Source organism: Electrona antarctica (assembly GCF_951216825.1).
Source record: "Electrona antarctica genome assembly, chromosome: 14".
Classification (NCBI taxonomy): domain Eukaryota; kingdom Metazoa; phylum Chordata; class Actinopteri; order Myctophiformes; family Myctophidae; genus Electrona; species Electrona antarctica.
In genome coordinates this window covers 15,194,445-15,209,774 of record NC_136795.1, presented here as the reverse complement: position 1 = coordinate 15,209,774, position 15,330 = coordinate 15,194,445, and the positions used below count along the sequence as shown (strand labels likewise).

The following is a 15,330-nucleotide window of genomic DNA, read 5'->3' as shown; positions in this document are numbered from 1 at the left end:
AATTTAGTATTATTTAGTATATGTAAGATTTTTCCCACTCAAATGGTACCTCGTCAGATAATCCCCACATAGCCTACAACAACTTCTGTGAACAGACTTCACTGTAGTAGCTTTTCATAAATTATATTTGTACTTAGGCTGTCTGCTGCCGTGAAAGTTTATAGTTAGATAAATTCAAAGTCCAGCCGTCTGCTGTCCAGCCTCTCCCACCCCTCACTGGGGAAAATTCCGGGAGGAAAACAGAAAAGGGGTGAGTTGTCTTGTTACCTCTGAAACAAGGACAAAGTATTTTTTTTTTTAAATGTTATTAAAAAGTGTTCAATTGCTTTATTTACACAGATAAACACTCAAACTGCATTGAAGCACTGGCCACCCACGTACGGTGACCCACCTGACAAATTAAAGAGCTGGAGAGACGCAGACTCTTCTGCATACTGGACATGCATAAAGGCAGCAGAATAACACCACCTCTCATAAGATGTAATGGAAAAGTTCTAACTGCACTCACGCGTAAAAAATGCCCCATCAAACTTTCAGATGCTGTTTTTCTCCCAGTGTGGAGGAAGAATGATTAGGATTTGTATTGTGATCTCTCGCCCTTGAAATATATAGTCATTGGTTTCTGTTGTGTTTGAACAATAATAGCAATTCAAAACAGTTGTCCTCAAAACCACACCTCCAGTCGCTGTCATAAGAACGGGAGGTGCGCTCATGATCACGGCAGCAGAGCCTATTTGTGCACGGCTGCACGCGCACCTGCAGTCCATCAAGTATAAATTATGCTTCGTCCCGCGAAGGTGTCGCGCACGCAGACCTCTACGCTCACAACAGTCGCATCTGCGATGCGATGTGAGCTTGTATATCAGCTGTTCTCTGTGCGCAGTACTGTTGCGCTTTGAAGTATAAATGTCTCCTAGGGTGCATCTCACTAGCCAACTCACAAGAGGAGGTTGAATGGACTGAAACCAGCGCTCCCCAAAACAACAGGTTTGGAGATCTGTTGGGAATTGATTACATGAAACAGTCACCCGTGCGCCCAGTCCCAATGTTTGTAAACAAATAATTGGTCTATCCAATCACTGCAGTCTCGCAAAACATAACCTCGTCCTCGCCTCACCAGGCTTTCCACGCAAAACATGAACACGTGGCTTGTCTTATGGGCTCATATTAAATGTGGAAATATAAAATAAGAAAGACAAGGAAAAAAAACTCAACCCTGCTATAAATTCGTAAACAAATAAAACATAAAATAAAAATATATTATATACATTCAAAATAATATTTTTTGGTCACACGTGAATGATGTGTGATGTCATCTTCATGCGACGGCGAGAGTGAAGTTTGTTGTTAAGCTGGATTTAACTTTGAATGAATAATAAAGCGATGACATCCATCTCCGTAAAACAGGCTCTAAAAAGCCACTTCGGGTTCGACGGTTTCAGATCCAAGCTGCAGGAAGATGTTGTTAAAGCGGTTATCAAAGGTAATGTGACTGCACAAGTTAAGTAGGTTACACATGGCTAGGCTAGCAAATGTTAGCTGTCTAGCATCGTTCAAGATAACAAGAAGACTCATTTGGAGTCTTTTTTTTTAAAGGCAGGGGATATTTTCATGTGAATATGCAAAACGTGACATTCTCAGCCTAGCAACAATGAGTCAGCATGAGGAATTTAGGATGTGTTGCAAATGAATAAATCTTGTTTTTTTTCTCTCCTGTTGCAGGAGAGAGGGATGTTTTTGTATGTATGCCTACTGGAGCAGGGAAATCCCTCTGTTACCAGCTCCCTGCAGTGTTGGGCAAGGGCATTACTCTTGTTATTTCACCGTTAATTGCACTCATTCAGGTCAGTCTCGAAAATGAGCAATATTCAAATAGATCAGTGGTCCTCAAAGTTGGGTACAGGGACCCTCTGGGTACCCTGAGGGGGTTTGTATTGGACACTTACGGGTCTGTAACTCTGAGAGTGTACAAATGGAACCAATTTGTACACTCACAGAGTTATGGGGGTCTGTGAAATTAAAAGGTTTGAGAACCACTGAAATGAATGAATCTGTATTATTACCGCTGCTTTCCCTCAGTGTCACTGTTTTGTTTGATTCTTTCCCCCTGGGTCTAAATAGGACCAAGTCGATCACCTGAGGGACCTGAACATACCTGCTGCCAGCATCAACTCCAAGCTCCCGGCAGCGGAGCGGCATATGATCCTAACTGATCTGGAGAGCGAGAGTCCCAGGCTGAAGTTGCTCTACATCACCCCGGAGATGGTGGCCTCGGCTTCGTTCAAGCCCTGCCTGACGGGCCTCTGCTCTCGTGGCCTTATCTCTTACCTGGCTGTGGACGAGGCTCATTGTGTCTCCCAGTGGGGGCATGATTTCAGGTTGGTCATTTTCTAATATCGATTATTCTAGCGATTACTTTTGTGATTTCACATTTTTATATATATATATATATATATATATATATATATATATATATCAACAATATATTTCATTGCACAATTTTGTATAATCAAAAATAGTTAATCGTACAAATTGTCATGTAAAAATAGTGAATAGGCCTATAGCAGATCTACAAGTCACAAGATTGAACTTGCGATGTGGCGATTTTCAACATTTGTGTCATTCTTTTAAACTATTCATCTATAATGACTTCCTAAAATTAGGGATACATTATTAATCAATTATTTTAATTGATTGTTTTTGTTAATATAATTGATTATTAGTTAGATGAATTGATGCTCTCCTAATTCCAGACCTGACTACCTCAAACTGGGCACACTGCGTGGCCGCTTGCGTGGGGTGACTTGTGTGGCACTGACAGCCACAGCCCCCAAGAAGGTGCAAGACGACATCGCTGAGTCGTTGAAGTTGAAGTCGCCGCTGTCCTTTACTGCACCCGTGTTCCGCAGTAACTTGCGCTACGATGTGATCTATAGAGAGCTGCTACCGGACGCTTATGCCCACCTCCACGCCTTCGTTAAAGACTCACTCAGCAATGGATCCGATGGACCGGTTAGTATAGCAGTGCTGTTGTTAAGTGGATGGTGATGAAACTGTATGCCGATGGCGCTTAGGTGGAGATCGCCACAGGGCGTTGGTAAGAACATACCATATGTAAACAGCTGTCCAGAACAGTTTTCTTTTACTATCTTGGCAGAGTTGTAGGTGGGTGGGTGTATACCAAACTTCTTAAGGCTTATTGATAGTCCAGTTTTCGGTGAAGAGGTGACCACAAAAACGACAACATGATTGATGACGTCACGCCACGGTGGTCACCGCTTACGCAACATATCTCTCTGTTTTTATCACACAACACATCTCTCTGGTGACCTCTTCACTGACAACTGGTCTATCAATAGGCCTTTAAACTGTTTAATTTCAAGGTCCCCCATAACTCTTGAGTGTCACAGACCTGTAAAGTGGTTGATTTGGAACCCCCTCAAGGAACCATGGCGGTCCCATAACCCCACTTTGATAACCACTGGTATATACACTAGACTCTAGTGTACTAGAGTACATACACTGTATTCTATGTTGTCCAGTATGTACCACTAAGATGGCAGTACCATCTCAGTGCATACTGATCCAACCTTAGCTGATTTCGGAAGGATTTGTGAAGAAAGAGTCCCCGACTCCCCACCAACATTTACCGTATTCAATAATGAATGGAATGTGGAAGGAAGAATACAGAGTAGCTTTGGATAGCGTTGATGAGGTTTCCACACCATTAACTCCTTACTTACATTGTGTGGTGTTTGTGTAAGCAGGGCTGTGGGATCGTTTACTGTCGTACCAGAGACAACTGTGAAACAGTGGCTTACCAACTGACCAGGTTGGGAGTGCTGGCCAAGCCTTACCATGCAGGTAACATGCCCCCCGGCATGCACGCACGCACACAAACGGGGACTACAGTTATGTTATCAAGTATTTCTGCTGTCGGTTAAAAACCAGCAAACTCCAAAATGTTTTGTTTTTCAGGAAATGAAAAACGAAATGTAACTTTTTCAGGAAATGAACCTTATATTTAAAAAAAACAAAGCCATACTGCCTCATCAAAGTTGGTGTTGTGACTTTATATATTGTCAGATACTTACATGTCAGTTCAAGTGGAATTTTGTCCATCATTGATAAGAACAGCTGACAATGGCTCACAAAGTCACAATGCATCACAACGCATGAATTAATGCCATGATGATTCATGACACTGCTTATAGGCCTACAATAATCAGCAGGACTTTAACTATTACAATAACTTCTGCAAAGAGGGGTTCACTAGAGTTATATGAACCCTTTCCTTGAGACATTGCTGTCCTCAGAAAATACTACATAGATTTCAGAAATATAATGAATTGTTTTCATAACATTAGCGTCAGTGCTAAATTTGAAAAGCAGGTACACTGCATAATTACTTGCAACAGCCTTTCTTCTGCTCTGAGTCTGCAGCCGGCTGCTCTGTGTGCCACAGAGGTGTGTCCGACAGTTGAGTTTTACGAACCAATTGAGTTAGCTGGTTTCGTCAGAAGCGTTTTTAATACTTTTCATTGGTTAAATATCGTTTTAAACAAAACACAGGCGTAAATGGTGTTAAAAAATCAAATCAAATAAAAAGCTATGATACACTGTGGTGTATCATAGACCGGGATGTCTGGTGGTCACCGGAGACATGCTTATCCTTTGTTCTTCTAGGTCTGAAGACGGGAGATCGCACAGAAGCCCAGAATGATTGGATGCAGGGGAACGTGCTGGTCATAGTCGCCACCATCAGCTTTGGTATGGGTGTCGACAAGGCCAATGTCAGGTAAGGCATCATTTCTTAAGGAATTCACTGTCAACTCTTCTTCGTCATAAACAAAGATAAATTATTGTCGTTGTCGGGGAGAAACCCTGTTATATCAATCAATCAATGCCATATATTTCATACTTTGTCATATGATATGCCCAAAATAGAGAGTGGTTAAGTTTGTCTGCAGATTTTATGCAAAGAGATGATTGCCAGTTGTTGTTGAAATGCCGCTTATTACATGGCTATAAATTTACCCAAAAATAACATCAAAACAAAGTATTGCCTTGCTTACGGTAATGAAAGTATTCCAATACGGGTCGCCTCAGAATGTTGATCAAACAGAATAAATATTCGGTTACTGCATTGTCTATTTCTCGCTTCAAATGTTTTCAAAAACATTCTTGAGAGCAATGTTTAGCTGTAAATGATATTGTGCGTTCATTTACATGGCTGCCGTGTTGGATACTGCATCAAATCAAGCAGCACAGCAGGTGCTCTGGGTCTTTGATTAGACGGTGGTCTGTTATTGAGCTCATCGGTCATTATTCATAAAATAACGCACCACTGAATTCAGTGATTGAGCAATCAGAATCATTCAACCAAGCCTTGTAATAAACATATTTAACACACACAGGCTCTTTTTCCCATTTCCTGAAAAGTAATGTCGACATCAATATATAAAACTCGATTTGTTTGTTATTGATCTCATAACACAATTTGGGGGTTTTACATCAATTCCCTCAGGTTTGTAGCTCACTGGAACATTGCCAAGTCCCTGGCCAGTTACTACCAGGAGTCAGGGCGTGCGGGTCGGGACGGGCTGCTGTCCTGCTGCAGAACCTACTATTCCCACAAGGACAGAGAGCAGCTCAACTTCCTGATCCGTAAGGAGATTGGCAAGAAGCAGGTTAGCAGTACTGTCACCATCATGACATTTTTGCTGACGATTTATTGCCATAGAAATTATTGTGATTAATGATTTAATTGTCTTTTTTTTGCTTCTTCTTTTTGGAACATAAAACATATGCCTTTTAGGCTTTGTAAACACAAATAGCTGGGGCTGATAAAACGAATAGCTTAAATATACAGAGATAAACACACACACACACACAACTTAGTCAGCCAAAATGTAATAATTTTACAATTTCAATTATTTTGAAACACATTGACAATAGCTAAAATAGTGAGCTTGTAGATCGGCTATTCTCGCTGTTTTTCAACAGATTAATTTGTACAGATCAATGGAAATGATATTATGCAAAAATGATTGCGATGATTGATCTAAAAAAATTGGGTCCAGGCAATGATAGATCATAATATGTTGTGAATGGTTTAAACTCCTCTGTAGAAAAAGCGTGGCACTGCAAAGGCAAAGGAGGCAGATAAATCAGCCATCACAGACTTTCAAGCCATGGTGTCCTTTTGTGAACAAGAAGGGTAAGTCAAGTCATCCATGCAACGCATGTATGCTCGCACATCCATACATAACAGTACGCACGCCTAGAGGCTAGATTCACCACATTTATTTGATCAAAATCAGTTATAACTTAGTATAGCAGTGATTTCTCTATAACGTTTTTGTAAAAAGTTATTGTGTTGTCCTTTTCATAGAGAAAATATATACTTTTATATAAACTAGAACAACTTTATTATCTTATTGTATACTATTCAATTATATACTTATATCCATAGCCAGTTGTTCCACATTTGTACAGCAGAGGGCAGTGTTTCTTTATTTTAGTTGAAGGAAGTTTGGCCCCTTCAGCAAGAATGTTAAAATCTGAGGACTGCCATGTAACACAGCAGAGGTTTAGAAAAGCAAGCTACAGTAACACCACTTTGTCTCAGTTGTGTTGCCATCTAGGCAACGTTGTTAACTGAACACTCAGGGTCACATTAGATGCAGGATTTTATTTTTTACATTCCTTAAACAGGTATTTAAGTGAAAGAAATGTATGTTTGGTTCCTCAACATTTTGTTGACAAAATGGCAATAAAAAAGCATCAATAAACAACAACCTTTTTTGGGACAGACGGAACACAAAAACACAAAAGACAAAGCACACAAACAATAGTAATCAATATAGTGAAAGAAAATAAGTAAGATATACACTAATAATAATGGCACACTGTGAGCTTCCAGTTTTGCACACGATCCATTGGTAGTCCTTGTATTTCCCTGTGCTATTCAAAACAGCTCCTGGAGATGCATTGAGATGGCCGTGTGCCTTTCTCTGGTCGAATGCATCGTTGTTATTGGCCGGCCTGCAAAGCCCTGGGATGCTCTGGGGAATGTTGCTACTCCTGAATGCCTGGAAGTGTTTGGCAGCCGGTGTTAACACACCCTCCAAAGTGTTTTGTCAGCAGCTATTGTTCCAAGGCTTGGGCCCCTCCTAATAGTCACATCTTCACAAACCCTGTATGAGGGCCTCATGCCTTGCAGTGCCTAGAGGCACTAGGAGTGTTGGAGTACGTAGAGCAGGGGTGCCCACACTTTTTGACTTGAGAGATACTTTCAAAATGACCGGCTCGGCAAGATCTACCCACCAAATCAATTATTATACCATTGCTGAAAATAGTTTAAATATGTACCTGAGGGGGCTTCGGAATAGTAGAGTTTGTGTTACATTCTGTACAGTATAAAACAAATGCACTTGGAATGGGAAATAGAGGGGGAGAAATGTTTTTTTTCCCTTTAATATATTTAAATTAAATACTCTTTAGGGGCATGTCATGTGATCTACCTGCACAGCCTTTGTGATCTACTGGTAGATCGCGATCTACCTTTTGGGCACCCCTGACGTAGAGAGTTCGGAGGACCAGTATTGTGAACCACTCCTTTGCAGTGCTCTCGTCCTTTGGCCGATCAAATGCCGATCTGAATGGATATTCCTCATGCTGCGTTAGGAAAGGGAAGTGTTGTATATCGTCGTCCCAGCGGGAGGGGAAATAACTCTTCTGCATTCACCCAGTAGATGACTTGCTCAGATTATTATCATGGCAGTAGTTTCAGACGTAGGGTGCCTTGGTTGTGGTCCTGCGATTGCAGCAGCAAGACACACAGACTGCCACCGCCATGAGCACCACCACCACTGGAAGAGAGAGCACAGGAACCACAGAAATAAATGCATAGATAAGAACAGAGGTTTACATTCACAGCAGCAAACAAAGGTTATGATATCCTTAGCAATAAACATCACCGGTTGTTAGGGCGCTTATAGACCGATCTATACTTTTATGCTATGACATGAACAGTAGTTATTGTTGTCAATGAGTCATTTCAGGTGCATCTGTACTTGTTGTCTCCCCCCACCCTCCAAATACAGCCAGAGGGGCACTTCAGTGCCACTAGTTTTCAATGCCGGGGGATCTAATTAAATTACACAAAAACTTTCGAATTTTCCAAATGTAAATATGTTGCAATGATGAGAGGGCTTGCGGACTTGGTATGAGGAATTTCCAGTTGTAGAACATATATACATATATATGTATTTGAAATGAGAAAACTAAACTTAGAATGTGAATTTTCACTCATGAATGTCAATGTGTACATACATATTTACATAAATACATGACAGATGCAAACTTGTAATCCAATATATTTACTGTAGTTTATTTTTGTACGTTTGTGACCATTTTTCAGAACCACAATGTCGCGATTACAACCTCTTGATCGGTCACTGCAACTTCACAAAATGTGCTCTTTCGCATCACAAAGTGGTGATTTTGTAACACTTAACTGCAATAATTGGGTCGCAAAACATGCACTTGTTGTGGAAATGAGAGAGAATTCTCACTTCTACCACAGCAACTGTCACTTCAACAGCTGCAAATTTTGCAAACCAACACAATTATTGCAGAAGTCAAGGAATGCAACTTTGTCACTTGAGAGAGAGCATTTGTGAAATCCTCTTAGACCTTGTATTGAACTGTAGGCTACGTTCCTGTGCTTTTTCTGCAAACTGTTTATAAAGTAATCAATGTATGGAGGTACAGTATATGCACCTAAAGGCTGGGCTCTCAACGATTAATTTAGAGCCAAATCAAAAGCAGTTGAGTTGCTTATAAGTTGTAAAAATAAGTGCAGACAAATTGATTTTTATTTAATTCATGGCTCTATAGTTGATTGATTTTGAGATGTTTCCTCAATGTGGACGTGCAACTGGTGCAAGTTGCAACAACCTTTGCAGGAAACTATGGCATCGCATTTATTGCCTCAGAGTCATTTCCCTCTCTGTTAACCACACTCGCTCCGCGGCGGTGACCGCTCACTGAATGCACAGAACAGTGGTATCCGCCCCACTCACTCACTCATCGCAAAGTGCAATAAATGCGATGCCATAGTTTCCTGCAAAGGTTGTTGCAACTTTGTCACTTGAGAGAGAGCATTTGTGAAGTTGGAAAGTAAAAAAAAAAAAAAAGAAACTGAATAAATATTGAATTACAAGTTTGCAACTGTCTGTCGTATGTAAATATCAATCCACACATTTGCGAATATTTCTTTTTGCATTCTCAATGAAAATCAATGATTAATTAGTTAACTATTTTACCTTCATAGATACTTGATAATGCTTACTGTAAATCGCTCTGGATTAAGAGCGTCTGCTAAATACCTAAATTGATAATGAGACCTGAGTAAGTAGAGAACCGCGGCAAAGCCATGCAACCATTGGCAGAAATCATGATGGAGACGGAACTCACAGATGAAGGTCAGAATGATGATGAAGCCTCCCTGGTCCACGGGGTCGGCGGTGGGCAGATTTTGCAGTTTACTCCAGAGTCTGTCCAGGAGACTTAACGCCTGCTCTTTGGCATCCATTTCTGTTGGGGACAGAGAGAGTAGCACTGGCTTTCACAATCTGTTTGTTTGGATTAGAGACGTGTGTGTGAAATATTGCCGGGCAATCAAATATTATAATAATAAATATTAAATTGATGATAATATGCGTGTTGTAGAAGCGTGTGGGGGAACCAGAAATAGCAGAGCCTTGAGATCAGCTATTCATGAAAAGTATACAATTTTAAGTCACTCAACGTAAGTGATTAAAACCAGGAAAAGACACAACATATGTCGTACCATATCATGGTATTAAGATATCAAAAATCCCAGATGATATCTAGTATAGTAATATCCATATATTATCCAGCCCTATTGTGCAATACCCCCAGTGCAATGTCCTTTCAGATTTAGGACACACGCTTCCTGGCCTGTGACCAGCTCACCCAGTTGGCTGAGATGATGACTGTGGCACATTACTGTACTGCACTGTTCGCAAGTGCTGGTTGTTTATCCTGGAAGGGGATGTATGTAGCTGTTCTAATGAGCTGCTGGGCAAACAAATAACCCAGTGGTTTTCAAAGGTCCCCCAATAACTCTTGAGAGTGTACAAAATGGAACCAAATGGACCCATATAAAGAGTACACTAAGGCCCAACCCGCACCAATGCAACTCCTTGCAACAAAACCGTTTTAAGGACATGTCACACCAATGCAACTCCTTGCAACTGCCATTGGGGATAATGGGTTCAATTGCAACTACTCGTAACCGTTTGGTTGCAAGTTGCATGGCAAAGCATTGGTGATGTTTGGGCCTAAGAGACCTGCAAAGTCCTGCAAGGGTCCCTTTGGAACCCTTTCAAGGAAGGAACCCAGAGGGTCCCTGCACCTCTCTTTGAGGGCCACTGAAATATCCAAATATCCCTCGCTGACTGAACTCTGTTTTACAGAATTTAACAACACACTTTACTGCTTACAGTGAACTTTGAATTATAGCAATCGGTTCAGAATTGCGTGCGGTATGGAATCTGGATGGATTCATGAAACTAGCGAATGCAGAATTCAGTACAAACGATTGCCTTTGATAGCCCAACTGGCGATTCAAACACACTTATTAGTTGAGAATTAGGTGTGAGAAACACTGACATATTCGTCAACATCATAAGGGTCCTCACACTTTTGGGGGGACGCTATTGGGATCGACTGATCTATTCATTTATTTTTCCAGACCGACGCTGGTCTAATGCAATCATTGTTGTGTATTGGCTCCATACTTGCCGCAATGACCGTTCTGTTACTGACTACGTGCAGTTGCTCTCTCAGCCTCAACTCCATCAACTAGGTGCCAAACAAATCGGGGGTCTTTGTATGCTGACTGTGGGTGTGAAAGCTTTCAAATGTACATATTTTTTGTTTTGATTGTATTGCTGTATTGTTGTATTGTGCTTTCTGCTTTGGCAATGTAAACGTATGTTTTCTCATGCCAATAAAGCCCTTTGAATTGAATTGAAAGCAGCAGATGCCTGCAGGGCTCGGGCTGCAAGAATAAAGGGCTGCTATTACCGACTGACCAGGAATCAGATTACTGTAGCACAATATATGGGGGAACAAAGTTGTTCCCCGTCAGTTAAAAGTGTCAAGTGTGAGCCGAGAGCGCAACCTTTACCTCTGTGGAATCAAAGTGGCATGTATGATCATGTATTCCTTATTTATCAAGTTGAAAACATGACATTTTATGTCATTGTTGATGTCTTTTTAGGCTGCTACAGTATGGAGTCCATTTGGTTACATTTGTGTACTCTTCGGAGCTAGACCAAAAGATCACGGTACACGTTATGATACACCGCCGAGCCCCCTCGCCCCCCTGGGCGCTACTCTCCCTCTGCCAACCTGCGGAGAGCCCCGAGCTGAGCTCATGCTTCCTTCCATGCATGAACAGGCCGATTCTTATCACCTGTCAGGGGGAGTTTCCACGGTAGGACGTAGTGTGGAAGGAACACATTATTCTAACTAGTTCCTGGTTCCTGGTATTAGATGAATATTTCTCTCTCTCTTTCCTCGCTCGTCTCCGAAGACGGTTGTTTAATTCGTCTGATTTGGTTGCATGTGCCGTGGAGCTGATCCAAAAATATCTGATCTCCACATTGTATCTTGCTGTGACTCGTTGTGAACTTAATATAAATCACATATTTTCGGTGCGCACGGCTGTGCCACGCTACTACTGTACATAGGCTCTTTCTCTTTCCATCACTGTTCATCTGTCAAGCAATTGTTTTTGTTTCATTTCCTGAATTCCTATCAAGACAAACAGTACAGTAACAGTATACAGGTGCTATTCCTGTTCGTCTCTTGGCAAATATATCAGCACTAATGGCACTCATTTTAGTTTTAGCGCCTAGTGCCGTCCGGGGAAGATGGGGCATGTACATTTTTCTCTCTGAGAATGTACAAAACTACAAATGTAACCAAATGAACCTGTAAGGTTCTATTTGTACTACACTCAGAATTACAATTAATTTAGCTTGGGACAAAATAAGTTAACTAGACAAAATGAAGTTGGTAAAAAAAAGATGCATCCTGTTCTCTTTTGACTTGGGCAGAATAATCAATAATAATCCTGTCTTCATCTTAGTGTGCGTCATTGTATTTTTATGTAAATGTGTTATTTGAATGGGTGGAGTGAGAGTTAATGCATCATTGTTGACTGTCCTGTCAGCTGAGTGTACTTTGCAGTAGATTTAAACAACCTTGGGTGTGACAACTAGTCGGTGCCAGGACAGGATCCTGGTCTGATAGATTACCTCCTTGTGGGCAGCAGTGTGGCTCAGGAGATAGAGTGGCCACTTGGGAAATGGAAGGTTACTGGTTTGATCCCCGACTCCACCTGTATTAGTGTAAAGTGTCCTTGAGAATGACACTGAACCCACAACTGCTCCTGATGAGCAGATTGGTGCCTTGCCTGGTTTCCCCCACCGTTAGTGTTCATGGGTGAATGTAATGTACATTGTAAAGCTATTTTACCTCCTGGTCACTCTTTATTCAGTATTACTTTTTTTGAGCCATAGTTCTGCTGGACTGCATGGTTAAAGCTAGTGTTGGCATTGCATGAGTGTTCTTCCCTTTCCTCCTTGTTGGCCAGCATTCTAATGCTTTTTTTTAGTCCAATTCTACAGGGATTTTTGAATGGTGGCACACCGTCTCCAACATGTGACTTTGTCTGTCCCTATATTTGTCTGTCTGTCTGTTTGGGGTACCAACAGTTGAGAAAGTGGTGCTGTTGAGCTTTACACTGTGCACAGGTGCATGATGGGAACCCGTGTTTTTAGTGTAACACCAATGTATTTTTACACACACACACACACACACACACACACACACACACACACACACAGTGTCTACAACAATACAAGTATAGTTCCACCGCTCACTTCAGACGAGTCCGATTTTTTTAACAACTAAAACACAAGTTAGTCTAATCCCATTTAGTTTTGCTATTCATCAAGAGAGTCTCTGGCGATCAATGACTGTACCAGTTGATGATGCCAGACTTTTTATTGATAACAGACTATTGATTCTGTCCCGCTAAAGCTGAAGCACAGACACAGTGTTTTATATGCTGTACATATTACATTTATAACGCTACGGTATACTTTAGGTCCTGTCTGCAATTTTTTTTTTTAAATCACTAACACGTCTGACTGTTGTGGGGATGGGATTATGTCACCACAGTCGGTGGATATCACATTGCGATACGTTGTGAGCTCAGATTTTCAGCAAATATATTTGGTGTAGAGAGAAATACTACTAGGCCTAAATTAAAGTGGTTAACTAGCAGCTAGTCGCTTAAGAAATAATACTCACCACACATCCAGCTGTAGCATAATGACTAACCACCCCTCTAGACTGGGTAGTTATTTCTTTTTACTATTTTACACCTAACAATGCTGTGTATATATATGCCTACTACGGAAAAGCACACGTTGACTTGCATGCATTCAATCTTTGCATTCTTCTGGTAGGAGACTAGCTTTTTAGTCTCTTGCACTCACTCTGCACATACAGACAACAATGAAATGACTTCACTCACCTGAAAGAGTTTTCTTGGTAGCTTAACAGCGTTGTACTGAGTCAACTAAGTCCAGGCTGATTTTATAAAATAATCACATTAGTGCTCTGAGAGCTGAGCGGACCAGTTGGTTGAAGACGAGACGGAACAAGTGTCTCCGTTACCTGAGGGATTGGGACTGAGGTTGAACACATGCAGCCTCCTCAGTAGAGTGGGGGAGAGTGTGTTGTTGGGTTGAGCCGAGCGTGCATTTGTTGTTGACTGAGCCAGCGGTGTGGGGGTGTGACGGAGAGAGAGGAGGAGGTGTCCTAACCTGAATGAGGTCCAGCCCCGACTGAGCCTAGTAGCAGTCAGTCCAAGATTAGGGTCAACAGCAATAAGTCCTCAGGTATTGGCGGTACTTACAGTACTGTAGCCGCTACAGTACTGTAGGTTTTAGTTGCCTTGTATCCTGATGTGTCATATATAGTTTTGAAACAGACATCTGGACTGTTATTAGGCCATGTTCTGTCTGGATGTCCTCCTTCGAGTGTTTTGAGTGTGTATCTCTTTCTCTTTTCATGACTTCTACTTTTTCTCCCTCTCTCTCTCTTTCTCCTCCCATGGTGAAAATGCCCATTCCCCTTTGATAGTTGTGAAGAGTAGGTTTTCATTTCATGTGTTAGTGTAGAAGGGTGTGTATGTGTGTGTGTGTGTGTGTGTGGGGGGGTCTAAAAGCAGCCTGCCCCACATAGGTCGTCTGTGTTTGTGACTGTATGTGGTCGACTGGTCGCGTGTGTGTGTCAGTGTGAATACAAGTCAGTCATTACATAATAGTGCATCAGATAGTGATGAGTGGTGAGAGGATCCCAACAATCCTACGTAGAGTTGAAACGCAACAAAGCAAAGCAAGGGGCTGTCTTCCCATTTGAAATTACTGCAACGTCCAAAAGCCTGAAATCACTTGCATCTGAACAAACAAATGGCTCAGATGAATTGACTTTGATAGCTTCTTGGTATCCATGATACCATGATAAATTACCCAAAAGAGCAGAATTTAATTTTGGTGGCACTTCCGTTACACTACGCTCACTAAGCTCAAGCCTGTCACGCTTCATGTAATGCTACCGTCACACGCTCTTCATGTAATGCTTTGTCACGCTCTTCATGTAATGCTGCTTGCCACACACACACACACACACACACACACACACACAAACAGGCTATTGCAGTTTCGAGCAGCATTGGGCCAAACACATGAATGCGCACTAGGCTCCGCCCACTCCAGAAAGTTTCAGCTTCGAAGTAACAGCGGAGCGCTAAGTGACCACACGCATTAAACCAGGAAATGTCGCATCAGGACATAGGCTTCTGTAGAAAATCTTTTTTTTAAATAGCTGCAGGTTGCGTTACAGGCGTCTCCGTTCTTTCTACTCTGCTCCATGATTCTCAATTATGCTCAACTGCACGCAAACTTTATCGTCATTTAATGTCCGCCCCCACCATGTCTCATATGCACGGCTGTCGGTATTTAAGTTGACAACCCCCCACCCCACTTCCACTTGCTCTTGCGGTCGCTTCTCGCCCTTAAGGTGTCTTAATGGTTTGATAAATAGCACTTTTCGAGTAACATTTTGGAATGTTCAAAAGTAAATTATGAAAACCTTCACCTACATAATGAAATGCCTGAGTGGTTAATTTGAAGCCAGAGCTTCAAGGTTTTTTTT

At 41.6% G+C, this 15,330-nt stretch overlaps 1 protein-coding gene and 1 long non-coding RNA gene across 2 annotated transcripts in view; one reads left to right on the top strand and one right to left on the bottom strand.

The window, feature by feature from the left end:
* The first annotated feature begins 1,209 nt into the window (after nucleotides 1-1,209).
* The window catches only part of recql5 (RecQ helicase-like 5), a 28,935-nt gene continuing 14,814 nt past the window's right edge, over nucleotides 1,210-15,330 (top strand). The window contains exons 1-8 of the mRNA XM_079520473.1: nucleotides 1,210-1,483; nucleotides 1,723-1,844; nucleotides 2,122-2,378; nucleotides 2,754-3,012; nucleotides 3,768-3,864; nucleotides 4,687-4,798; nucleotides 5,528-5,690; nucleotides 6,132-6,220. Coding sequence (XP_079376599.1) covers nucleotides 1,369-1,483; nucleotides 1,723-1,844; nucleotides 2,122-2,378; nucleotides 2,754-3,012; nucleotides 3,768-3,864; nucleotides 4,687-4,798; nucleotides 5,528-5,690; nucleotides 6,132-6,220 — 1,214 coding nt within the window. The 5' untranslated portion in view covers nucleotides 1,210-1,368. The remainder of the gene's footprint in view (nucleotides 1,484-1,722; nucleotides 1,845-2,121; nucleotides 2,379-2,753; nucleotides 3,013-3,767; nucleotides 3,865-4,686; nucleotides 4,799-5,527; nucleotides 5,691-6,131; nucleotides 6,221-15,330) is intronic.
* On the bottom strand, nucleotides 7,750-13,863 carry LOC306936842. The gene is made up of 3 exons (XR_013791548.1): nucleotides 13,646-13,863; nucleotides 9,484-9,603; nucleotides 7,750-7,874 (listed from the first exon to the last, which is right to left on the bottom strand). It is a non-coding gene; the product is annotated as an uncharacterized lncRNA (long non-coding RNA).